The 25,881-nt window shown below is 38.9% G+C and overlaps 1 protein-coding gene and 6 non-coding genes across 7 annotated transcripts in view; 5 read left to right on the top strand and 2 right to left on the bottom strand.

Moving 5' to 3' along the window:
- LOC133538166 (contactin-associated protein-like 5) overlaps nt 1-25,881 on the top strand; it is a 309,867-nt gene that overhangs the window by 192,951 nt on the left and 91,035 nt on the right. Inside the window, exon 11 of the mRNA XM_061879527.1 lies at nt 19,906-20,012. Within this exon, the coding sequence (XP_061735511.1) occupies nt 19,906-20,012 (107 nt within the window). The remainder of the gene's footprint in view (nt 1-19,905; nt 20,013-25,881) is intronic.
- trnav-uac (transfer RNA valine (anticodon UAC)) lies at nt 1,697-1,769 on the bottom strand. Its single transcript has one exon. It is a non-coding gene; the product is annotated as a tRNA-Val (tRNA).
- Nucleotides 2,159-2,231, top strand: trnav-aac (transfer RNA valine (anticodon AAC)). Its single transcript has one exon. It is a non-coding gene; the product is annotated as a tRNA-Val (tRNA).
- trnav-uac (transfer RNA valine (anticodon UAC)) lies at nt 5,144-5,216 on the top strand. Its single transcript has one exon. It is a non-coding gene; the product is annotated as a tRNA-Val (tRNA).
- Nucleotides 7,830-7,902, top strand: trnav-aac (transfer RNA valine (anticodon AAC)). Its single transcript has one exon. It is a non-coding gene; the product is annotated as a tRNA-Val (tRNA).
- Nucleotides 11,687-11,759, top strand: trnav-aac (transfer RNA valine (anticodon AAC)). The gene has a single exon. It is a non-coding gene; the product is annotated as a tRNA-Val (tRNA).
- On the bottom strand, nt 12,692-12,764 carry trnav-uac (transfer RNA valine (anticodon UAC)). The gene has a single exon. It is a non-coding gene; the product is annotated as a tRNA-Val (tRNA).

Genomic DNA, 25,881 nt, shown 5'->3' with positions numbered 1-25,881 from the left:
CAATGATGACTATGAGAACCTTAGAGAGGAGGAAAGCAATGGATGTCGAGCGGATCTAACATGATACTGTGAAAGTTCAATCCACAATGGATACAACACAGTCGCGAGAGTCCAGTCCAAAGAGGATCCAAGACACAGCAGCGAGAGTCACGTTCACAGCGGAGCCAGCAGGAAACCATCCCAAGCGTAGGCGGACCAGCAGCGCAGAGATGTCCCCAGCCGATACACAGGCAAGCAGTACATGGCCACCGGATCGGACCGGACCCCCTCCACACAGGAGAGTGGGACATAGAAGAAAAAGAAAAGAAACGGCAGATCAACTGGTCTAAAAAGGGAGTCTATTTAAAGGCTAGAGTATACAAATGAGTTTTAAGGTGAGACTTAAATGCTTCTACTGAGGTGGCATCGCGAACTGTTACCGGTGTGATGTGAAATTTTGTGATGTATTATGCTGAAAGTGTGTTCATATTCGAAATAAACTAAAGAAATAAATATTCCTTCTTTCTTTACATCGCCAACTATTGGCCTGGCATGCATATTACACCACTTTTGGTTATTTTGAGACTCCTACATACACAATGAATCCACTTTGCACAAATGAAAACACAGTAAACACTTCCAGACACAAATGAGTTCCATAGTGTAGTAGTTATCATATCAGCTTTATACGCAGAAGGTCCCGGCTTTGATTCCCAGTGGAATATTGTCTATTACAAGCATTGATATAGCTATGGACTTTACTAATTGTGCAGTATTTACTTAGTTCTAATGTTAAACTCACTAATGCACAAAAGTACTTTTGAAAATATTTACAGAAACACACATTTGCAAGTCTTTTTTCACACTGCCAACCAGTGGCCTGGCATGCATATTACACCAATTTCAGTCGTTTTGGTCATTAAATAATCCTCGTTTGAACTTGGTTCTATCTACACAGCAGTGCATTCTGGGGGTCCATAGTGTAGTATGAGGGTCCTCAATTTATATGTGTCAAAGACCAGCTGGTGGACTGACATTTATATGACAGTGTCTTTTTGTCAGTTTCGGTATCGGTACATGAATAATAACACAGTGAAATATTTACAATGTAAAACAGTATTTTCAACAAACACAACCCAAAGTGTACATGACACAAATTCTTTAGCCACACAAACACCGACAAACTATTCTCTAAGACCTGGACGGAAAGTTTAGATTTTATTCACATCACCAACTAGTGGCATGGCATGTATATTACACCATTTTCAGTTGTTTTGGGAACTCAAAAGTAGTTAGACATTCCTCGTTTGAACTTGGTCCTAATTCTTAGCAATTTTTCTATCATATGTAATAATATTATTATTATTATTTATTGTTCAACAGATAGGATTAACATATCTAGAACATATCTAAATTAACCTCCTTGAATATTTTTTTTAAAGAAAGTTTTTTGTTTTTGTTTTTTAATAAAAAAAAATGCCAACAAATTCAATATAAAGTGGCCAAAATATGATTTTAAATAATTATATAACCTGTCATTATCAACTTAAATGTAATTAGAAATCTATCAAGGTTTCATTTACTACAGAGTGTAGAGATGATCTGATTCATGCAGAGTAATAAAACACATTATTTTATCATTATTAATGCAACTTTTGGGGTACAAGCAACCTCCTCTGTTTAAAGACTTGTAACACCTCTAATTTTATGATAGACATGGTTCCACTGGGAATCGAACCCAGGATCTTCTGTGTGTAAGGCAGATGTGATAACTACTACACTATGGAACCGATTTGTGTCCTGAAGTTTTGAGTTGCCTAAAACAACTGAAAGTGGTGTACATTGCATGCCAGGCCACTAATTGGCGATGTAAAGAAAGGTTACAGGCATGCACAGTGGTGTCATAGTCTGTAATTTAAATATGTAAGTTATAAAAAAATGTTGATAGACAAAATATATCATTAAAACAATGTTAATACAGTAATTATTTTGGTCCAATTTTAAACTCAAGAATAAATTCAAAAAAACTTTTGAAAAATATTTAGGTGAACAAGCAGTTGCAAGTCTTTCTTCACACTGCAAACCAGTGGCCTGGCCTGCATATTACACTATTAATCAGTTGTTATTTTTTAGAAACACTGCGCAAACAAAAACACAATTGTCGTTTGTGATACACGTGGGTTCCATGGTGTAGTAGTTATCACGTCTGCTTAACACGCAGAAGGTCCTGGGTTCGATTCCCAGTGGAACCTTGTCTATTACAGCCAAGCAACTAAAGTTTTGCTAACATTTGTCGTGCAAATTATACCATTATCACACCACTAGTGCAGTATTTACTTAGTTCCAACTTTAAACTCACAAAAACACAAAAGCGTTTCTGAAAAATGTGTGTATGTTGTATTTATATTTTGGTGAACAAGCATTTGCAAATCTTCCTTCACATCACTAACCAGTGGCCTGGCATGAATATTACACCAGTTTCAGTTGTTTTGGGAACTCAATGATCTTAAACATTCCTAGTTTGAACTTGGTTCTAACTATATGCAGGTTTGTTGACATGTTGTCACATTACATATGATAAATCTATAGGTGCCATAGTGTGGTAGTTATCATGTCTGCTTTGCACGCAGAAGTTCCTGGATTTGACTCCCAGTGGAACCTTGAATATGTATATATAGTCAAGAAAATAAGTATGTGATCACCCTGCTATTTTACAAGTTCTCCCACTTAGAAACCATGGAGGGGTCTGAAATGTTCACGGTGGGTGCATGTCCACTGAATGAGAGACAACCTAAAAAGAAAAATCCAGAAATCACAATCTATGATTTTTTTAAACAATTTATTTGTGTGATACAGCTGAAAATAAAAATTTGAACACCTGTCTATCAGGTAGAATTCTGACCCTCAAAGACCTGTTAGTCCGCCTTTAAAAGTCCTCCTCCACTCCACTGTATTATCCTGAATCAGATGCACCTGTGTGAGGTCGTTAGCTGCATAAAGACACCTGTCCACCCCATACATTAAGTAAGACCCAAACATTCAGTATGGCTAAGAGCAAAGAGCTCAATCTCAATTGGAGTGGAGCCCCATGCAAGATATCACCTCGTGGGGGCTCAATGATGCTAAGAAAGGTGAGGAATCAACCCTGGACTACACGGCAGGACTTGGTCAATGACCTGAAAAGAGCTGGGACAACTGTTTCCATGGTCACTGTTGGTAATACACTAAGACGTCATGGTTTGAAATCATGCATGGCACGGAAGGTAAACCAGCACATGTTAAGGCCTGTCTTAAGTTTGCCAATGACCATTTGGATGATCCAGGGGACTTATGGGAGAAAGTTTTGTGGACAGATGAGACCAACATTTATGTTTTTGGTCATAATTTCACTATGTGTGTTTGGAGGAAAAAGAATGATGCGTACCATCCCAAGAACACCATCCCTACTGTGAAGCATGGGGGTGGTAGCATCATGCTTTGGGGGTGTTTTTTCTGCTCATGGGACAGGACAACTGTACGTATTAAGGAGAGGATGACTGCAGCCATGTACTGTGAGATTTTGGCCAAAAACCTCCTTCCCTCATTCGGATCATTGAAGATGAGTCGTGGCTGGATCCACCAACATGATAATGACCCAAAGCACACAGCCAGGAAAACCATGAAGTGGCTTCGTAAGAACCATATCAAGGTTCTGGAGTGGCCTAGCCAGTCTCCAGACCTAAATCCAATTGAAAATCTTTGGAGGGAGCTGAAAGTCTGTGTTACTCAGCGACAGCCCAGAAACCTGACTGATCTAGAGAAGATGTGTGTGGAGGAGTGGGCGAAAATTCCTCCTGCAGTCTGTGCAAACCTGGTTAAGAACTACAGGAAACATTTGACCTCTGTAATTGCAAACAAAGGCTACTCTACCGAATATTAATGTTGGTGTTCAAATACTTATTTTCAGCTTTATCACACAAATAAATTGTTTAAAAAAATCATAGATTGAGATTTCTGGATTTTTCTTTTTAGATTATCTCTCATACAGTGGACATGCACGTACCGTGTAAATTTCAGAACCCTTTATGATTTCTAAGTGGTGGATTTCTTAATCTCCGGCTTCCTCCCACTTCCAAAGACATGCACCTGGGGATAGATTGATTGGCAACACTAAATTGGCCCTAGTGTGTGAATGTTGTCTGTCTATCTGTGTTGGCCCTTTTGATATGGTGGAGACTTGTCCAGGGTGTACCCCGCCTTCTGTCTCCATGCAGTTGAGATAGGTTCCAGCGACTTCGAGGGAGACAAGCGGTAGAAAATGGATGGATGGATGGACAAGTGGCCTGGCATGCGCATTACACAATTTTTACCCGTTTTTAGAAAAACTGCTCAACTGAAGACACAATTGTTTCATAGTGTAGTAGTTATCACATCTGCTTTGCAAGCAGATGGTTCTGGGTTCAATTTCCATTGGAACTTTGTCCATCACAAAAAAACAACTACGCCGTTGCTAAAGATACATTTTTTGCAAACACTTGTCGTGCGAATTACACCATTATCATGCCACTTGTGCAGTATTTACTTAGTTCCAACTTTAAACTCACAAAAACACAGAAGTGTTTTTGAAAAATATGTGTATGTTATTTATTTCGGTGAGCAAGCATTTGCAAAGGTTTCTTCATACTGCCAACTAGTGGCCTGACATGCACATTACACCAATTTTAGTTGTTTTGGCAACGCAAAGAACTTAAACATTCCTAGTTTGAACTGGATTCTAACTATATGCAGGTATGTTGACATGTTGTCACGTTATATATGACGTATTTAAAGATTCCATAGTGTAGTAGTTATCATGTCTGCTTTATCCGCAGAAGATCCTGGGTTCTATTCCCAGTGGTGCCATGTACTTTTCTCCACTTTACTCTTAAACAATCAAAACAGTAGACTTTGTACTTTAAATTGTTGTATCAACAGCGACAAAGACACTTGCCAAGCCTTAAGAGAAAAGGCAGTTGGCATGCATTCTTGTCATTCCTAACATTGCCAACTTGTGGCTGGCATGTATATTACACCAGTTTCAGTTGTTTTGGGAACGCTAAGAAGTTAAACACCCCTAATTTGAACTTGGATCTAACTACATGCAGGTATTTTGACATGTTGTCACATTATATAAGAAAAATCTGTAGGGTCCATAGTGTAGGAGTTATCATGTCTGCTTTACACGCAGAAGGTCCTGGGTTTGAGTCCCAGTGGAACCATGTACTTTTCAGTACTTTAGTCTTACACAACCAAAACAGTAGAATATTTACTTAAAATTATTGTATCAACAAAGACGCCTGGCAAGAAAAAGCAGTTGTCACGCATGGCTGTCATTCCTTCACATTGCCCACTAGTGGCCTGGCATGCATATTACACCATTTTTGATTATTTTGATACTCTTACATACACGATGTATCCACTCTGCACAAACACAAACACGGTAAACCTTTCTAACACACATGGGTTCCATAGTGTAGTAGTTATCAAGACTGCTTCATGTGCAGGAGGTGCTGGGTTCAATTCCCAGTGGAGCCTTTAATATATATATACATATTAGGGGTGGGCAAATTAATGCGTTAATCACGAGTTAACTCATCAATCTATTAACGCCGAAAATTATTTTATCGCACATTTGCGTATGAGATAGGCGCCAGCGCCCCCCGCGACCCCGAAAGGGAATAAGCAGTAGAAAATGGATGGATGGATGGGATGTTTACATGCTTTTATTTTGTTAACGCCTTTTCTTAACAAGATGACGTCGCCCGGATGTGCTTCGGCGTCGAGGGGCTCTTGGTAAAGATGGAACATTTGGCAAAAATACCGGACAATTCTGCAAATTTCATGGCTGGCTTACAGCGTGGTCACTCCTTGATCACTTACGACCGCCAGACAATTCTGAATGTGGATATATCGGGCCGTTTTGGACTGAATGACGCGTGCTTGCTAGACCGGCTAGCTAGCATGGGAATACTTTGCCGGCTACATCCAGCGGCCTGTGAAGCAGCGGAGTATCTGTGTTGTCTGTCTATTTAGGAATAATGCAGACGAGGAGTGTTGGCTGAGTTCTTAACGTTTTCAGAGCGTTCATATCACAACATACAAGATGCCGTCATGGTGACACACAACCTATACCGGGCTACCGCGCATGCTCGTCACTCCTGTTGCATGCTGGGTAGGGTAGTTCTTTTTTTCCATGGCTCATAACATCACAATATAGTACCATGTATATGATGCGTTCAGTTTATCAAAGCACCAAGCAAACAATCGGAAAACTCCCACCATATCAATTCCTAGATATGGTCGTAATTATTTTAAGTGCACTACGCATGATAAACAAAACGTTATTAATATTGCTACTATGGATAATTTGATCAAAAATTCCCTAAAACAGCCCACTACCTATAATATAGGTTTTTTAAACATAAGATACCTGATAAAAAAAATGTTTCTGCTGTTACCTCAGAAATTTTATGTTCGGATGTTATGATTGTGGCTCAGAGATTTGTATGTAGATTATATTTATTTTCCATAACAAACAGGATAACTTAAATACCCTGGCAGTGGCAATAAGCTTAAATGTTTGTATTTACATTTTTTTGTGCTGATTTTCATAAAATACGCTATTTAACTGCTACTGTTTAACAAGGACTGATTTAAATTGTGTCTGCACAACAAATGTTTTGCCGCTTTTGTTCATGTGGGAGAATATTCCAATAAAGGTGCACTACATACTACTTTTGAATTCATTATTGGCCTTTGCGTATATAATGCAGTTAATCGCGATTAATCGGAGAAATAGTGCGATTAACTTCGATTAAAAATTTTAATCGTTGCCCATCCCTAATATATATATATATATCCATCCATCCATTTTCTACCGCTTATTCCCTTTCGGGGTCGCCGGGGGCGCTGGCGCCTATCTCAGCTACAATCAGGCTGAAGGCAGGGTACACCCTGGACAAGTCGCCACCTCTTCGCAGGGCCAACACAGATAGACAGACAACATTCACACTCACATTCATACACTAGGGCCGATTAAGTTTTGCCAATCAACCTATCCCCAGGTGCATGTCTTTGGAAGTGGGAGGAAGCCGGAGTACCCGGAGGGAACCCACACATTCACGGGGAAAACATGCAAACTCCACACAGAAAGATCCCGAGCCTGGATTTGAACCCAGGACTGCAGGAACTTCGTATTGTGAGGCAGATGCACTAGCACCTCTCCCACCGTGAAGCCCATACATATCTTATCTATATATACATATATATACATATATATATATATATATATACATATACATATATACATATATATATTGTGTATGAAGTGGCCAAAATGTAATGCCAAAAAGTTAATACAACCTGTAAAGGTTCACTAAATCATGTTTATAAATCTGTCGGGTTTTCAGTTACTAAAGAGTGTAAAGTTTAGATTATTTTTTTAACGTCATCATAATCATAATAAAACATAATTATATCATTAGTGCAACTTTTGGGGGATAAACAACCCACTGTGTTTAAAAACAAACAACACCTCTGTTTGTAACAGACATGGTTCCCCTGGGAATTGAATCCAGGGCCCTCTGCGTGTAAGGCAGATGTGATAACTACTACACTATGGAACATATGTGCGACTTGAGGTATTAATGTGTTTTTTTTCCCACAGAGTTTCGTAAAACAACTGAAAGTGGTGTAAATTGCATGCGTGGTCACTAGTTGTTGATGTAAAGAAAGGTTACAGGCATGCACAATGGTGTCATAGTTTAGATTTTTTTTGTTTTTTTAGAAACACTGCACAAAAGAAAACACAGATTTTGTTTTTGACACACATGGGTTCCATAGTGTAGTAGTTATCACATCTGCTTAACATGCAGAAGGTCCTGGGTTTGATTCCCAGAGGAACCACGTCTAACACAGCAAAAGCGACTAATGATTTTCTAACACTTGTTGTACAAATTATACCATTATCACACCACTAGTGCAGTCAATCAATCAATCAATGTTTATTTATATAGCCCCAAATCACAAATGTCTCAAAGGACTGCACAAATCATTACGACTACAACATCCTCGGAAGAACCCACAAAAGGGCAAGGAAAACTCACACCCAGTGGGCAGGGAGAATTCACATTCAGTGGGACGCCAGCGACAATGCTGACTATGAGAAACCTTGGAGAGGACCTCAGATGTGGGCAACCCCCCCCCTCTAGGGGACCGAAAGCAATGGATGTCGAGCGGGTCCAACATGATACTGTGAAAGTTCAATCCATAGTGGCTCCAAGACAGCAGTGAGAGTCCCGTCCACAGGAAACCATCTCAAGCGGATCAGCAGCGTAGAGATGTCCCCAACCGATACAGGCGAGCGGTCCATCCTGGGTCCCGACGAGCGGTCCATCCTGGGTCTCGACTCTGGACAGTCAGTACTTCATCCATGGTCATCGGACCGGACCCCCTCCACAAGGGAGGGGGGGACATAGGAGAAAGAAAAGAAGCGGCAGATCAACTGGTCTAAAAAGGAGGTCTATTTAAAGGCTAGAGTATACAGATGAGTTTTAAGATGAGACTTAAATGCTTCTACTGAGGTAGCATCTCGAACTGTTACCGGGAGGGCATTCCAGAGTACTGGAGCCCGAACGGAAAACGCTCTATAGCCCGCAGACTTTTTTTGAGCTCTAGGAATCACTAATAAGCCGGAGTCTTTTGAACGCAGATTTCTTGCCGGGACATACGGTACAATACAATCGGCAAGATAGGCTGGAGCTAGACCGTGTAGTATTTTATACGTAAGTAGTAAAACCTTAAAGTCACATCTTAAGTGCACAGGAAGCCAGTGCAGGTGAGCCAGTACAGGCGTAATATGATCAAACTTTCTTGTTCTTGTCAAAAGTCTAGCAGCCGCATTTTGTACCAACTGTAATCTTTTAATGCTAGACATTGGGAGACCCGAAAATAATACGTTACAGTAATCGAGACGAGACGTAACAAACGCATGGATAATGATCTCGGCGTCTTTAGTGGACAAAATGGAGCGAATTTTAGCGATATTACGGAGATGAAAGAAGGCCGTTTTAGTAACGCTTTTAATGTGTGACTCAAAGGAGAGAGTTGGGTCGAAGATAATACCCAGATTTTTTACAGAGTCACCTTGTTTTATTATTTGGTTGTCAAATGTTAAAGTTGTATTATTAAATAGAGGTCGGTGTCTAGCAGGACCGATAATCAGCATTTCCGTTTTTTTGGCATTAAGTTGCAAAAAGTTAGCGGACATCCATTGTTTAATTTCATTAAGACACGCTTCCAACTGACTACAGTCCGGCGTGTTGGTCAGCTTTAGGGGCATGTAAAGTTGGGTGTCATCAGCATAACAGTGAAAGCTAATACCGTATTTGCGTATGACGTCACCTAGCGGCAGCATGTAGATGCTGAAGAGTACAGGGCCAAGGACCGAACCCTGGGGAACTCCACACGTTACCTTAACATAGTCCGAGGTCACACTGTTATAGGAGACGCACTGCATCCTATCAGTAAGATAAGAGTTAAACCATGACAGGGCTGAGTCTGAAATACCAATTCGTATTTTGATACGCTCTAATAAAATATTATGATCGACGGTATCGAAAGCAGCGCTAAGATCGAGGAGCAGCAACATAGATGACGCATCAGAGTCCATCGTTAGCAATAGATCATTAGTCAGTTTTGCGAGGGCTGTCTCAGTCGAGTGATTTGCCCTGAAACCGGATTGGAAGGTTTCACATAGATTGTTAAACGCTAAGTGCTCATTTAGCTGCTCTGCAACAATTTTTTCGAGGATTTTCGAAATAAAGGGAAGGTGAGACACCGGTCGGTAGTTTACCATGAGGTCTGGATCGAGGTTAGGTCTTTTAAGGAGAGGATGAATAACCGCTTTTTTGAATGCAACGGGAACAGTGCCCGAGGAAAGTGATAAGTTTATAATATTTAGCACTGATGGACCTAATAATACAAAAAGCTCCTTGATAAGTTTCCCAGGAAGTGGGTCAAGTAAACATGTTGTTTGTTTTATTCCATTTACACGTTGTAACAATCCTTCTAATGTTATTTCATCAAAACGAGAGAAACTATTTTGGATATTTGCAGTATCCGCCGTATATACAATCGTATCTGTGTTACTATAACCCCGTTGTAGCTGGGACGCATTGTCTTTAATCTCCTTTCTAATAAGTTCAATTTTCTTATTAAAGAACTTCATAAAGTCATCTGCCGAATGGGTGGAGCTACTGGAAGGAGTCCCTTGTTGGGTTAGCGATGCTACTGTACTAAACAAAAATTTTGGATCGTTTTTATTAATGCGGATGAGATTTGAGTAATAATTAGTTTTAGCTAAGGTAAGCATGCGTTTATAAGTTATTAAACTATCACTCCATGCTTGATGGTGCACCTCAAGTTTAGTCGTGCGCCATTTGCGTTCCAGCTTTCTACATAATAATTTCTGAGCTCTAGTTTCTTCAGTAAACCATGGCGTACGCCTTTTTGGAGCCTTTTTTAACTTCAGCGGTGCTATACTATCATTGGTTTCGCGCAGGGCGTTGTTAAAGTTGTTAGTGAGGTTATCAATAGAGCCCACATACTTTGGGAACGGTGCCATTACCGAGGGCAGTAGGTCCGCAAGAGTCGTCGTTGTGGCAGCATTAATGTTGCGGCTGCTATAGCAGTTATTATTATTATTAGTTTGACGAACATGCGTCTGAACCTCGAATTTTATAAGGTAATGATCGGACAATACTTTAGTATACGGGAGTATCGTAACTTTGGAAGCGGTGATACCCCTGACAAGCACTAGGTCTATCGTATTACCGCTGCGATGCGTCGGTTCATTTATTATTTGTGTAAGACCACAGCTATCAATTATAGTCTGGAGCGCCACGCACGGTGGGTCCAATGGGGTATTCATATGGATATTAAAGTCCCCCATTATAATTATATTATCTGCGTGCGTCACTAGATCAGCAACAAACTCTGAGAATTCACTAATAAAGTCCGAATAGGGCCCTGGGGGGCGGTAGATAACGGCCAGGCACAGAGGCAGATGTGTGGCAGACTTCATAGAAAGCACCTCAAACGATTTATATTTATTATTTAAGTTAGGACTAAAGTTAAAGTTTTCGTTGTATATTAGTGCGACACCCCCTCCCCTTTTGAGGTGACGGGCAATATGCGCATTCGTATAGTTAGGAGGGGATGCCTCATTTATCGCAAAAAAGTCGTCTGGTTTAAGCCAGGTTTCGCTAAGACCGATGACGTTAAGGTTGTTGTCTCTAATGACCTCATTGACTAATAACGTTTTGGGAGACAAAGATCTGATGTTTAGAAAGCCCATATTATAGGTAGTGGGCTGTTTTAAGGAGTTGTTGATAAAATTATCCGTAGTAGCAATATTAATAATGTTGCGTTTATTATGCGCAGTGTACTTAAAATAATTACGACCATATCTAGGAATTGATATGACGGGAATTTTCAGATTGTCTACTTGGCGCTGCGATAAACTGAACAGTATTTACTTAGTTCCAACTTTAAACTCACAAAAGGGTTTTTATCATTCCTTGTGGCCTGGCATGCACATTACACCACGTTTGGTTATTTTGATACTCCACTGTACACAATAATCCACTCTGCACAAATGAAACCCCAGTTAACCTTTCTGACACATGTGGGTTCCATAGTGTAGTAGTTATCACATCTGCTTAACACGCAGAAGGGCCTGGGTTCAATTCCCAGTGGAGCCATACCCATTACAATCAAAGTAATCAGACTAATAAAAGACTTTACTCATACTTTTCCCAAAAAATGACCATTGCCACACCGTTTTCACTTGTTTTGGGGAACTCAAAGTAGTTAAACATTCCTACTGTGAACTTGGTTGTAATTGTTTACAACTTATTAAAACATTTGTAAAAACCTTATTTTTTGTTTTCTTTTAAAGAAACATATTTAGAACATGGGCAGCACGGTGGAGGAGGGGTTAGTGCGTCTACCTCACAATAAAAAGGTTCCCTACCAGGCCTGGGTTCAATCCTGGGCTCGGGGTCTTTCTGTGTGGAGTTTGAATGTTCTTCCCGTGACTGTGTGGGTTCCCTCCGGGTACTCCGGCTTCCTCCCACTTCCAAAGACATGCACCTGGGGATAGGTTGATTGGCAACACTAAATCATCCCTAGTGTGTGAATGTGAGTGTGAATGTTGTCTGTCTATCTGTGTTGGCCCTGTGATGAGGTGGCGACTTGTCCAGGGTGTACCCCGCCTTCCACCCAATTGTAGCTGAGATAGGCATCAGCGCCCCCCGCGACCCCAAAGGGAATAAGCGGTAGAAAATGGATCGATGGATATTTAGAACATATCTAGATAAACTTCTTTAAAAAAAAAAAGTTTAATAAAAGATTTTTTGTTTTTGTTGTTTAACAAAAGGTGCCAACAAATTCAATATAAAGTGGCCAAAATACAATTTTAAATAATCATTCAACCTGTCGTTTTTCACTTAAATATGATTATAAATCCGTCAAGTTTTAATTTAATACATAATGTAATGGAAAGGATGTAACATAATTAAAAAACATAACTATTTTTTATGATTTTATTATTATTAGTGCAACTTATGGGGGATAAGCAATGCTCTGTGTTTAAAAACTAGGAACACCTCTGTTTCTAAGTTTGTGATAAACATTGTTCCACTGGGAATTGAACCCAGGACCTTCCGCGTGTAAAGCAGACGTGATAACTACTACACTATGGAACCCATGTATGTCTTGTTGGCGATGTAAAGGAATGACAAGTATGCATGCCAACTGCTTTTTCTCTTAAGACTTGTCAAGTCGCAGTTAATAAAACAATTTTATGTAAAAATTCTACTGTACTGGTTGTGTAAGAGTGAAGTAGTGAAAAAGTATATGTTCCACTGGGAATCGAACCCAGAACCTTCTGCAGATAAAGAACACTTAATGACTACTACACTATGAAACCTATAGATATTCAATTTATAATTTGACATGTCAAAATACCTGCATATAGTTAGAACCAAGTTCCAAATTGGAATATTTAACTACTTTGAGTTCCCAAAACAACTGAAAATGGTGTAATGTGCATGCCAGGCCACTAGTTGGCAACATAATGAAGGCCCACTGCTTGTACCCACAAGGCTTTTCAAGCGTCGTTGTCGATGATTGTAACATTCAATGTACGTAAGTAATATCGTGTAGGACAAATAAGTACTTGTGTGTGTAAACCACTAGATTAAGGAACCTGCAAAGTTACAAAGTAAAGATACGTTCATGCGTTTTTTTGTTCACGTAAAGATTCCAGACTGACAGAAAATGCAATATATCTCTTCAGCCACAGACAGTCCCATCATAATGTGTTTAGGAGTGGATTAGTTTGGAGCTACTGTACAACCGGTCTCCTCTGGTACGCGTGTGACCAACAAGACTGTAGAGAGAATATTCTGATGGTAGATACATCCCACAATTAAAACAGATGTTTGTTGCTCCCGCTGTGATCGGCACGCTGTCTAATGCAGCGAGCGGCATATCCACCAGGGTCTCCCGGAAGTCGCCAGACAGCAAACTGAAATAGCTGCCAATTAAGCCGCCATCGGATCCGTGTGGCGTCTGATGCCCCACTTAGTAGGAAGCCAAAGTGTTTGAAATTACAGACAAAGTCAGCCGCGTGAGAGACGGCGTCAATCAGATGATGCGTGACTCCCGCCGAGCCCTAACATACACAGTATGTGCTGCAAGTTGGCCTAAAGAATGTTATTTAGAAATTCCATCCATCCATTTTCTACCGCTTGTCCCGTTCGGGGTCGCTGGAGCCTATCTCAGCTGCATTAGGGCGGAAGGCGGTGCACACCCTGGACAAGTCGCCAACTCATCGCAGGGCCAACACAGATAGACGGACAACATAGTGTTGCCAATCAACCTATCCCCAGGTGCATGTTTTTGGAGGTGGGAGGAAGCCGGAGTACCCGTAGGGAACCCATGCATTCACAGGGAGGACATGCAAACTCCACACAGAAAGATCCCGAGCCCGGGATTGAAACCAGGACCTTCGTATTGTGAGGCACATGCACTAACCCCTGTTTCACCGTACTGCACATTTTGATTTAATGATCGTGATCGTGATGTTTTTTTAGAAATTAATTCTCAAATATATATGTATATATATTTATAACTTTTTCTAATATTATATATTTTTTTTGTATTAATATTATTATTTTTAATAATGTTTTAAAAATCATCAATCAATTTTGAATCGTACTAAATAATAATCCCGCTTAGAATGTAGATTTTGTTTTTGTTTTTTTACACCCCTAGTATTTATTTTTGTTTATTTGAAGTTATTTATCACCTCCATTTTAGCAAAAAAACAACATTTCTTACAAGTAGTAATATCACTGGGGACTGGTGCAGGCAGTTTAACATGTCAAACCCCAGGCAAGAACAAGCAGGAGCAGACAAGAAAGGCATGCTAATCGCAAAAATAGCTTGAAAGGACATGAGCAATGAGTGCTTAGTGCAGTTGTTCTTAATCTTGTTGGAGGTACAAACCCCACCAGTTTCATATGCGCATTCACCGAACCCTTCTTTAGTGAAAAATAAAATGTTTTTTTTTTTCAAATTCATGCCAAAGTTATATGTTTTGGTAACACTTTAGTATGGAGAACATATTCTAAGTAACAAAGACTTAAGTTTGAGTTTTTTGGACACTAGGGGAACATATTCTAAGTAACAAAGACTGAATTTAGAGTTATTTGGTTAGGGTTAGGGTTAGAGGGTTAGGGCCCGGGGTTAGAGGGTTAGGGTTGAATATACCGTATATATATACATGATACATATATATATATTTATATATATATATATATATATATATATATATATGTATACGTTGGGAAGACTATGTCTCCCGGCTGGCCTGGGAACGCCTCGAGATCCCCCGGGAAGAGCTAGACGAAGTGGCTAGGGAGAGGGAAGTCTGGGTTTCCCTGCTTAGGCTGTTGCCCCCGCGACCCGACCTCGGATCTCGGATAAGCGGAAGAAGATGGATGGATGGATATATATGTGTGTGTGTGTGTGTGTGTGTGTGTGTGTGTGTGTGTGTGTGTGTGTGTGTGTGTGTGTGTGTGTGTGTGTGTGTGTGTGTGCGTGTGTGCGTGTGTGTGTGTGAATTCTAGCTGTAAATATTGTAGCGGCTGGCTATGGGGTGTTAGCCAATGGCTTTGGCTGGGGGGCAGGACTTCCGGGGAAGTTAGGGAAGTGACGCTATTGACAGGAAGTGTTGGTTCGAGTTTTGCCGGGAAAAGGAAATAAACTTCTTGGTAAACACTAAGGTGAGTGTAAAGTCAACATTTTTAACTCCAGTAAATAAGTTATTTTAGTATTCGTGAGTCCATGGAAACTTCACTTTTATCTCCCGCTGGATCCACATCGTTCAAGGATGGAGACAGGCTAGCTGTTAAAGGCCTACTGAAATAAATAAGAAAATCTCATTTCAGTAGGCCTTTAAAGGCCCAGGACACATTCTAAAAATACTATTAAAATAAACTAAAACATAACAAAAGTGAAATGAAAAAAACTTGAAGGTGAAATGTAATTTAGAAAAAGTTGCAATGTTGACTAATAAAACAAAGCTGTTTTTTTTTTCTTTCAAACTGTCATTGCTCAAAAACATAATATTGAATCGAAATCAATGTTATTATGAATTATTGACCTATCCAAGGTTCCCATTACTTCACATCAAATATTCCACTAAGAAAAAATATTTTTGGTGGAAGATTTTGCATATTTTGTGTGTTTGCCATTAAGAACATAGTTTTGTTAGACAAAAAAGGGCGGAAAACAAAAACATAAAAAAACTAAAACATTTTGAAATGAGGAATAGATGTGAAGTTGATGTAGACTCCAGAGATAAAGCGTTAAATATAAAAGGTGTGTATGCCTTGGCACACCATTATCATCATTTCATGACCCAAGCAAAACATCTTTTACACTTTTATACTGAAATAAATACACCTACAACTTATTAAATAAAAACATAGAAAAAACTAGCAGCAGTGGTAAAGTTTAGATCCATGAAGGAAAGAAGAAAGTGAATGAATGTAAATAACACATTTGTTTTCTTTTTTTATTATTTTTTTTAATGAATTAAGTAACGTTTATGACAACCTTTTTCCAAAACACGATATAGAATGTGAGATACAACAGGATAATGAATACGTTTATCATTTGTTTTCAAAAGGCTTACAAAAAAGTGGGACTCCAAATATTTACTGTGGGACCCCATTTTTATGACTTGATGGGGTCCCTGGGACCCCATTTTAAAAATGTCTAGCGCTAACACAGCAGTCAACAGAGGAGAAAAATGCTTTATTTAAATAAATATATTATTTATAAAACAAATTCGAGTATCATTGGCAAATTTTCACCTAGTCCCTGCCTTGGCGTGCTGCCCGCCTTGGCACGCATATATGTGTCCTCTTTTTGGAATTTCACAATATGTTCAGTCTAACTAATAAGTACATAATAATGAATATTTAAGAGCCAATATGTTACTAATTTGCATGTTAATAAGAAACTAATTAATGGTGAATATGTTCCCCATACTAAAGTGTTACCATGTTTTTACCGGTGCACAAAATGAACCGTGCATGAACATCACCTTGTTCAAAGAACAAACCGACACAGTGCATAAACTCACAACAAATTACACACCTGCAAATCAGTGTGACTTCTGCTGTTGCCGTACCCGTAATACGCTGATAGGGAGAAGTTTTTATTTACACGATGAGTCGGGTGTGTCTTGACCTCCGCCGAACCCCTGAGCCCCTAGAGTTCGATCGAACCCAGGTTAAGAACCACTGGCTTAGTGTATTTAAAGAAGCGTTACAGCATAAAGTAACAAATAACTTTATCATTATTTCTGCATGCAAACATTTAGCATGTGTCAAGTAGCAAGTAATATGACTGAGGTGTACAGTTGCAAAATTGGCAAAGTTATCAAGCTAACATTTAGCATGTGTCAAATTTTGAGAAATGAAATTTAACATGCTAACATTAGCATAGTAACATTTAGCATGTACCAAGTAATATGATTGAGGTGTACAGTTGCAAAAAAAAATAATGGCTCGGGAGAATGAAGTCTGGGCTGCTCTGCACATGGTATTGCGCACAATTAAACACACTGCAGGGCTGCTTGTATCGCACATGACATCGCACACATTTAAACACCCTGCAGGACTGCTTGTATCACACGTGGTATGACACACAGGTAAATATAATGCAGGACTGCTTGTATCACGGGCTTCACGGTGGAAGAGGGGTTAGTGCATCTGCCTCACAATACGAAGGTCCTGCAGTCCTGTAAATAAGCTCGGGGTCTTTCTGTGTGGAGTTTGCATGTTCTCCCCGTGAATGCGTGGGTTCCCTCCGGGTACTCCGGCTTCCTCCCACTTCCAAACACATGCACCTGGGGATAGGTTGATTGGCAACACTAAATTGGCCCTAGTGTGTGAATGTGAGTGTGAATGTTGTCTGTCTATCTGTGTTGGCCCTGCGATGAGGTGGCGACTTGTCCAGGGTGTACTCCGCCCTCCGCCCGATTGTAGCTGAGATAGGCACCAGTGCCCCCCGCGATCCCAAAGGGAATAAGCAGGTATCCCACGCAGGTAAATACACTGCAGGACTGCTTGTATCACACATGATTTCACGCGCAGGCAGCAGTTAGGTTGATACATGCCATCGATATCGGCCAACGTCACTCGTAGATGGTGATATCGCCATCGGCAGCATGAATACATACACGCAGGTGGACACATTTACGTGGAGGACGCCTCAAGTGGCTGTCGACATAAATCAGGAAGGACCCGTGGCGTCTGTTTCCTTGTGACTCCGCCCAGGGAGCGTGAGGGTTGATGTTTCACCGGGCGCCACGTTCCTTCGCCAAATGTCAAGTGGCCACTTTGACTTGGACTTGAAGAACATTTTAATCCTCGCACGTCCTGGATGTAGCTTTTTAATCTTTGTGTGTGTGTGTGTGTGGGGGGGGGGGAGTGAAAGATGAAGCCAGGAGTATTTCCAAAGAATACAAAAAGATGACGGCACAGTATTTGATGTCTTCAAAAAGCGAGGCGTAAAAGAAATGTTGAGGACAATATGGCAGAAGGAATGAAGTGGAACCTTCTCCGAGGAAAGGATGGAAGTAATCATCAAAGTTACCTTTCAGGTGGGAAGGGGGGTAGGGTTCCAGGTCTGCAGATGATAGCAGTAAAAAAAAACAAAAAACATTGATGTGCTGAAATGTTACAAGTGTGATATCATATCAGTGGGATGTGCTGCAGCGTGTTTACTTCTGCCTGATATCATGTGCGATACAAGCAGTCCTGCAGCGTGTTTACTTGTGCGTGATATGAGCCGTACAAGCAGTTTTGCAGCATCATTACTTGTGCACGATATCATGTGCGACACTAGCAGTCGTGAAGCATGTTTTACTTGTGCGTGATATTATGTGTGATACAAGCAGTCCTGCAGCGTGTTTACTTGTGTGTGATGTCATGTGCGATACATGCAGTCCTGCAGCGTGTTTACTTGTGTGTGATATTATGTGTGATACAAGCAGTCCTGCAGCGTGTTTACTTGTGTTTGATATTATGTGTGATACAAGCAGTCCTGCAGCGTGTTTACTTGTGTGTGATATTATGTGTGATACAAGCAGTCCTGCAGCGTGTTTACTTGTGTGTGATGTCATGTGCGATACATCCAGTCCTGCAGCGTGTTTACTTGTGTGTGATGTCATGTGCGATACATGCAGTCCTGCAGCGTGTTTACTTGTGCGCGATATCATGTGTAATACAAGCAGTCATGCAGCGTGTTTACTTGTGCACGATATCATGTGCGACACTAGCAGTCGTGAAGCATGTTTTACTTGTGCGTGATATTATGTGTGATACAAGCAGTCCTGCAGCGTGTTTACTTGTGTGTGATGTCATGTGCGATACACGCAGTCCTGCAGCGTGTTTACTTGTGCGCGATATCATGTGTAATACAAGCAGTCATGCAGCGTGTTTACTTGTGTACGATATTATGTGCGATACAAGCAGTCGTGCAGCTTGTTTTACTTGTGCACGATATCATGTGCGACAGCAGCAGTCCTGCAGCGTGTTTAATCGTGCGTGATATCATATGCGATACAAGCAGTCCTGCAGCGTGTTTACTTGTGCGCGATATCATGTGCGATACAAGCAGTCCTGCAGCGTGTTTACTTGTGCGCGATATGTGCGATACAAGCAGTCATACAGCGTGTTTTGCTTGTGTGTAATATCACGTGCGATACAAGCAGTCCAGCAATGTTTTGCCTGATATCATGTGCGATTCAAGAAGTCCTGCAGCGTGTTTGCTTTTGCGTGATATCATGTGCGATACACGCAGTTCTGCAGCGTGTTTACTTGTGTATGATATCATGTGTGATACAGGGAGTCCTGCAGCGTGTTTACTTGTGTATGATATCATGTTGATACAGGGAGTCCTGCAGCGTGTTTAATTGTGTGTGATATCATGTGCGATACAAGCAGTCCTGCAGCCTGTTTTACTTGTGTTCATCTGAGCATGGGAGCTTGCTAACATTATCGTGCTAACATTTAGCGTGTGTAAATGACCAACTAAACATAAATTAATAAAGTTTGTTACTTTATTAATTTGGATTATTGCTTTATTCCAGACGTGTTTACCAAGTTGCAATAAGGAAGATCTGCTTTAAAATGTTGAGGTAACTTCCTGTGCGTATTCTTTTTCTTCCTGCTGGCAAAAGCCAAAGAAAAAGCAAACCTTGCCGAGTGCTGTCGGTCTGAGATGGAGTTGCGTTCACACTCAAGTTGTGTTGTTGTGTTGCAGATGTGCGCCTAACAAATGCGAGCACGGGGGCGTTTGCTCCCAGACTTGGAGCTCCTTCTCCTGTGACTGTTCCGGAACAGGCTACTCCGGCGCCACCTGTCACGACTGTGAGTGATTGCTTTCTTTCTGCCTCCAAACACAGGAAGTTATGAATATCAGACTTCATGGCGACAGGATGTGTGCTTATTTTTGTTTGGCAGCGTGTCGCCAATGTGATGTTTTTATTCAAACATGTCGACTTGCACAGCCTGTGTCATCCAGTGTGAGCGTGACATCTTCACCCTCAAAATGTAAACACAGAAAGAGCATGCAAACAGGCGCTGTAGTACTCTGACTCACCACCAAGAGGGGGAGGGGCGCACTTGAGTTAGCAGGTGCGTGTCGCTGTCGTCTCCTTTCAGAGAAGAAGCCTGGGTTTTCGTTTTGTTTTTTACTTTATTGAAATACACATGCATGGATGGATGGATGGATGAAATAATGGATGGATAAATGATGAATAGATTAATATATGAATGGATGGACAGCTAAATAGATGTCAATGATCAATCAATAAATGGATTGACTAAAGAATGGCTGAATGATGAATGGATGGATAATTAAATAAATGAATGAATAATTAATAGATGATGGCTGGATGGATGGACGGATGAAAAGATGGATGGACCGATGGAATGATTGATGAATAAATGGATGAAATATTGATAAATGAATTGATGGATGGATGGAGGAACTGATGGATGAATAAACGGCTGGATGAATGGATGGATTGATATATGAAGGATGAATAGATGGATGGATGGATAGATGAAATGATGAATGAATGGATGGATAAATGATGAATGGATGAATATATGGATGGATGGATTGATATATGAATGATGAATAAATGGATGGATGGATGGATAAATTAATAGACGGATGAAATGATAAATTAATGGATGGATAAATGATAAATGGATGAATCAATGCAATGGATAATGGATGGACAGATGGATGAAATCATGGATGAATTAATTAATTGACTAATGAATAAATGGATGAACGAATAGATGAAATTAATAGATGAATGATGGATGATAACAAATATATGGATGGATGAATGGCTGGACAGATGAAATGGTGGATGAATGTCTAGACGCATGGATGGATGGATGAATAATGGTTGGGTGGGTGGATGAATTGATAAATGGATGGATAATGAATATATGAATGGCTTGACAGATTTAATGATGGATGAATGTCTGGACACATGGATGGATGGATGGATGAATGAATGAATGAATGGGTGGGTGGATAGATTTTTTTTTTTCCTTGTCATGAAAAAAAGAGGTTTTTGTCATGAAAATGTTTTTTTGGGGGGGGGGGTTGGCGCACTAATTGTAAATGCGTCTTGTGTTTGTTATGTTGATTGAATTAAAAAAAAAAAAATCCTAAAAAATAAAAAAATGTATAAAAAATTATTCTGCGGCCCGGTGGTCTCTAAAGAGATTGATGTCGGTTTTCATGGCACCCACCTGTTCCCAATTATCCTGCACACCTGTGGGATGTTCCAAATAAGTGTTTGATGAGCATTCCTCAACTTAAATAGTTTTTATTGCCACCTTTCCCAACTTCTTTGTCCCGTGTTGCTGGCATCAAATTCTAAAGTTAATGATTATTTACAAAAAAAAAAAATGTTTATCAGTTTGAACATCAAATATGTTGTCTTTGTAGCATATTCAACTGGATATGGGTTGAAAATGATTTGCAAATCATTGTATTCCGTTTATATTTACATCCAACACAATTTCCTAACTGATATGGAAATGGGGTTTGTAGATTAATGAATCGATGGAGGCATGAAGGGACAAAATGCATTAATAAATGGATCGATGGATGGATGGATGGATGGATGGAGGAACTAATTAATAAATGGATGGATGAATGTTTGAATGAGTGGGCGGAAGGAGAAATTGATGAAAAAATAAGGAATGGATAAATGAAAGAATGGATGGATGAATGAATAAATTAATGAGTGGATGAATGAATAAATAAGTGAATGAATGAATGTGGTTGCCAAGATGGAGGATTATATACCTAAGATAAATGCACAAATGCGTAAATGGATGAATGTGGCTGCCAAAATGGAGGATTGTGTACCTAAAAGGAATGCATTAATTGATGAATGCATAAATTGATGAATGAATGAATGAATGTGGCTGCCAAGATGGAGGATTGCATACCTGAAATGAATGCATGAATCGATGAATGAATGAATGTGGCTGCCAAGATGGAGGATTGTATACCTAAGATTCCAACAAGTATGTTTCCCTGCATACTTCTTTACAGACAAATAAAAAGGGAAGAGCACAAAAGTGTTTTCTAATGACATTCTTTTCATTTTAATAAGTGATTTTTGTGAACATTGATTAGATCAGGGGTCACCAACCTTGTAGAAACCAAGAGCTACTTCTTGGGTACTGATTAATGCGAAGGGCCAGTTTGATAGACACTTAAGTAAATTGCCAGAAATAGCCAATTTGCTCAATTTACCTTTAATAAATAAATCTATACATATATAAAAAAATGGGTATTTCTGTCTGTCATACCGTCGTACATTTGTTTTACTTTTACGGAATGTTTTTTGTAGAGGATAAATGATGAAAAAAATACTTAATTGAACGGTTTAAAAGAGGACAAAACAGAAAAAAATGAAAATTTAATTTTGAAACATAGTTTATCTTCAATTTTGACTCTTTAAAATTCAAAATTCAACCGAAAAAAATTAAGAGAAAAACTAGCTAATTCAAATCTTTTTGAAATTTTTAAAAAAATAATTTATGGAACATCATTAGTAATTTTTCCTGATTAAGACTAATTTTTGAATTTTCATGACATGTTTTAAATAGGTTAAAATCCAATCTGCACTTTGTTAGAATATATAACAAATTGGACCAAGCTATATTTCTAACAAAGACAAATTATTATTTCTTCTAGATTTTCTATAACAAATTTTTTTAAAGAAATTCAAAAGACATTGAATTAAGATTTAAATTTGATTCTACAGATTTTCTAGATTTGCCAGAATATTTTTTTTGAATTTTAATCATAATAAGTTTGAAGAAATATTTTACAAATATTCTTTGTCGAAAACACACAAGCTAAAAGGAAGAATTAAATTAAAATGTATTTATTATTCTTTACAATAAAAAAAGTAAATGTATTGAACATTGATTTAAATTGTCAGGAAAGATGAGGAAGGAACTTAAAAGGTAAAATCATTTTTAAGGATGTATTTTTTCTCTATAATTGTCTTTTTGAAAGTTATAAGAAGCAAAGTAAAAAAAATAAATGAATTTATTTAAACAAGTGAAGACTGAGTCATACAGCGTGTTTTGCTTGTGTGTAATATCACGTGCGATACAAGCAGTCCAGCACCGTTTTGCCTGATATCATGTGCGATTCAAGAAGTCCTGCAGCGTGTTTGCTTTTGCGTGATATCATGTGCAATACACGCAGTTCTGCAGCGTGTTTACTTGTGTATGATATCATGTGTGATACAGGGAGTCCTGCAGCGTGTTTAATTGTGTGTGATATCATGTGCGATACAAGCAGTCCTGCAGCCTGTTTTACTTGTGTTCATCTGAGCATGCGAGCATGCTAACATTACCGTGCTAACATTTAGCGTGTGTAAATGACCAACTAAACATCATTAGTAATTTTTCCTGATTAAGACTAATTTTAGAATTTTGATGACATGTTTTAAATAGGTTCAAATCCAATCTGCACTTTGTTAGAATATATAACAAATTGGACCAAGCTATATTTCTGACAAAGACAAATTATTATTTCTTCTAGATTTTCTATAACAAATTTTTTTAAAGAAATTCAAAAGACATTGAATCAAGATTTAAATTTGATTCTACAGATTTTCTAGATTTGCCAGAATATTTTTTTTGAATTTTAATCATAATAAGTTTGAAGAAATATTTTACAAATATTCTTTGTCGAAAACACACAAGCTAAAAGGAAGAATTAAATTAAAATGTATTTATTATTCTTTACAATAAAAAAAGTAAATGTATTGAACATTGATTTAAATTGTCAGGAAAGATGAGGAAGGAACTTAAAAGGTAAAATCATTTTTAAGGATGTATTTTTTCTCTATAATTGTCTTTCTGAAAGTTATAAGAAGCAAAGTAAAAAAAAATAAATGAATTTATTTAAACAAGTGAAGACTGAGTCTTTAAAATATTTCCTTGGATTTTCAAATTCTATTTGAGTTTTGTCTCTCTTATTATTAAAACTGTCTAGCAAAGCGAGACCAGCTTGCTAGTAAATAAACACAATTTTAAAAAATAGAGGCAGCTCACTGGTAAGTGCTGCTATTTCAGCTATTTTTAGAACAGGCCAGCGGGCGACTCATCTGGTCCTTACGGGCTACCTGGTGCCCGCGGGCACCGCGTTGGTGACCCCTGGATTAGAGGATAAGAAGTTAATGTTAAAAAAAAAAAAAAAAAAACCTTGGCTGCTGTGAAATATTAATGTATTCACATTCATGTACTTTTGTTTCTCTGCATGCAAAACTACAATTGTTTTCCATCAAATGTGTTTTTTTTCTTCATATTTTTGGCCGTGCTTGGACTTGCCTGAGATGAGTTGTTGGTGTGAACAGATGAGCAGACGCAGTGAACACTTCCACACTGTGGGCTGCATAAAAGGTGTGCTCGTCAGGTATGAGCGCCACCAGCAACACGTCGCCGTTGTGATATTCTCCGTGTTTGTCACCAGGTCATAAATAGCCTTATTACAATTACACACTTTTTTTCTTTGCTTTTTGACGTCCTGTATGATCACCTTGACATTTGCCGAGCTCGCGCCACCGTTCCCTGCTCGGGAATACTGATGCACGCCTTCTCATGCACGCCTTTTGAATGTGGGCTGCAACATGACAGGTGGGAGCGGCGCCGGAATTAAAAATAGGCAGAAATGAGTATTAAAAGCACGGACAGGAAGGGGTGACAAGTGAGAGTGAGGAAGGCATCAGAAACTCCTTCATTCTTCATACTTCATACTTCATACATCATGCTTCATATTTTATACATCATACTTATTATGTCATACTTCATGCTTCATACATCATGCTTCATATTGTATACATCATACTTCATATGTCATACTTCATTCTTCATACTTCATATTGTATACATCATACTTCATATGTCATACTTCATTCTTCATACTTCATATTGTATACATCATACTTCATATGTCATACTTCATATTTCATGCTTCATACTTCATGCTTCATACTTCATACGTCATACATCATACTTCATACGTCATACTTTATACATCATGCTTCACACTTCATACATCATTCTTCATACTTCATACATCATACTTTGTATTTCATACTTCATGCTTCATATATCATACATCATACTTCATGTGTCCTACTTCATGCTTCATAATTCATGCTTCATACTTCATACGTCATACATCATACTTCATACGTCATACTTTATACATCATGCTTCACACTTCATACATCATTCTTCATACTTCATACATCATACTTTGTATTTCATACTTCATGCTTCATATATCATACATCATACTTCATGTGTCCTACTTCATGCTTCATGCTTCATAATTCATGCTTCATACTTCATACTTTGTACTTCATACTTCATACGTCATACATCATACTTCATACGTCATACTTTATACATCATGCTTCACACTTCATACATCATTCTTCATACTTCATACATCATACTTTGTATTTCATACTTCATGCTTCATATATCATACTTCATACTTCATGTGTCCTACTTCATGCTTCATACTTCATGCTTCATAATTCTTGCTTCATACTTCATACTTCATACTTCATACGTCATACATCATACTTCATACGTCATACTTCATACATCATGCTTCACACTTCATACATCATTCATCATACTTCATACATCATACTTTGTATTTCAT

This window comes from Nerophis ophidion, linkage group LG19 (genome assembly GCF_033978795.1).
Source record: "Nerophis ophidion isolate RoL-2023_Sa linkage group LG19, RoL_Noph_v1.0, whole genome shotgun sequence".
NCBI classification, from domain to species: Eukaryota; Metazoa; Chordata; class Actinopteri; order Syngnathiformes; family Syngnathidae; genus Nerophis; species Nerophis ophidion.
This window is presented reverse-complemented; position numbering and strand designations above follow the sequence as displayed.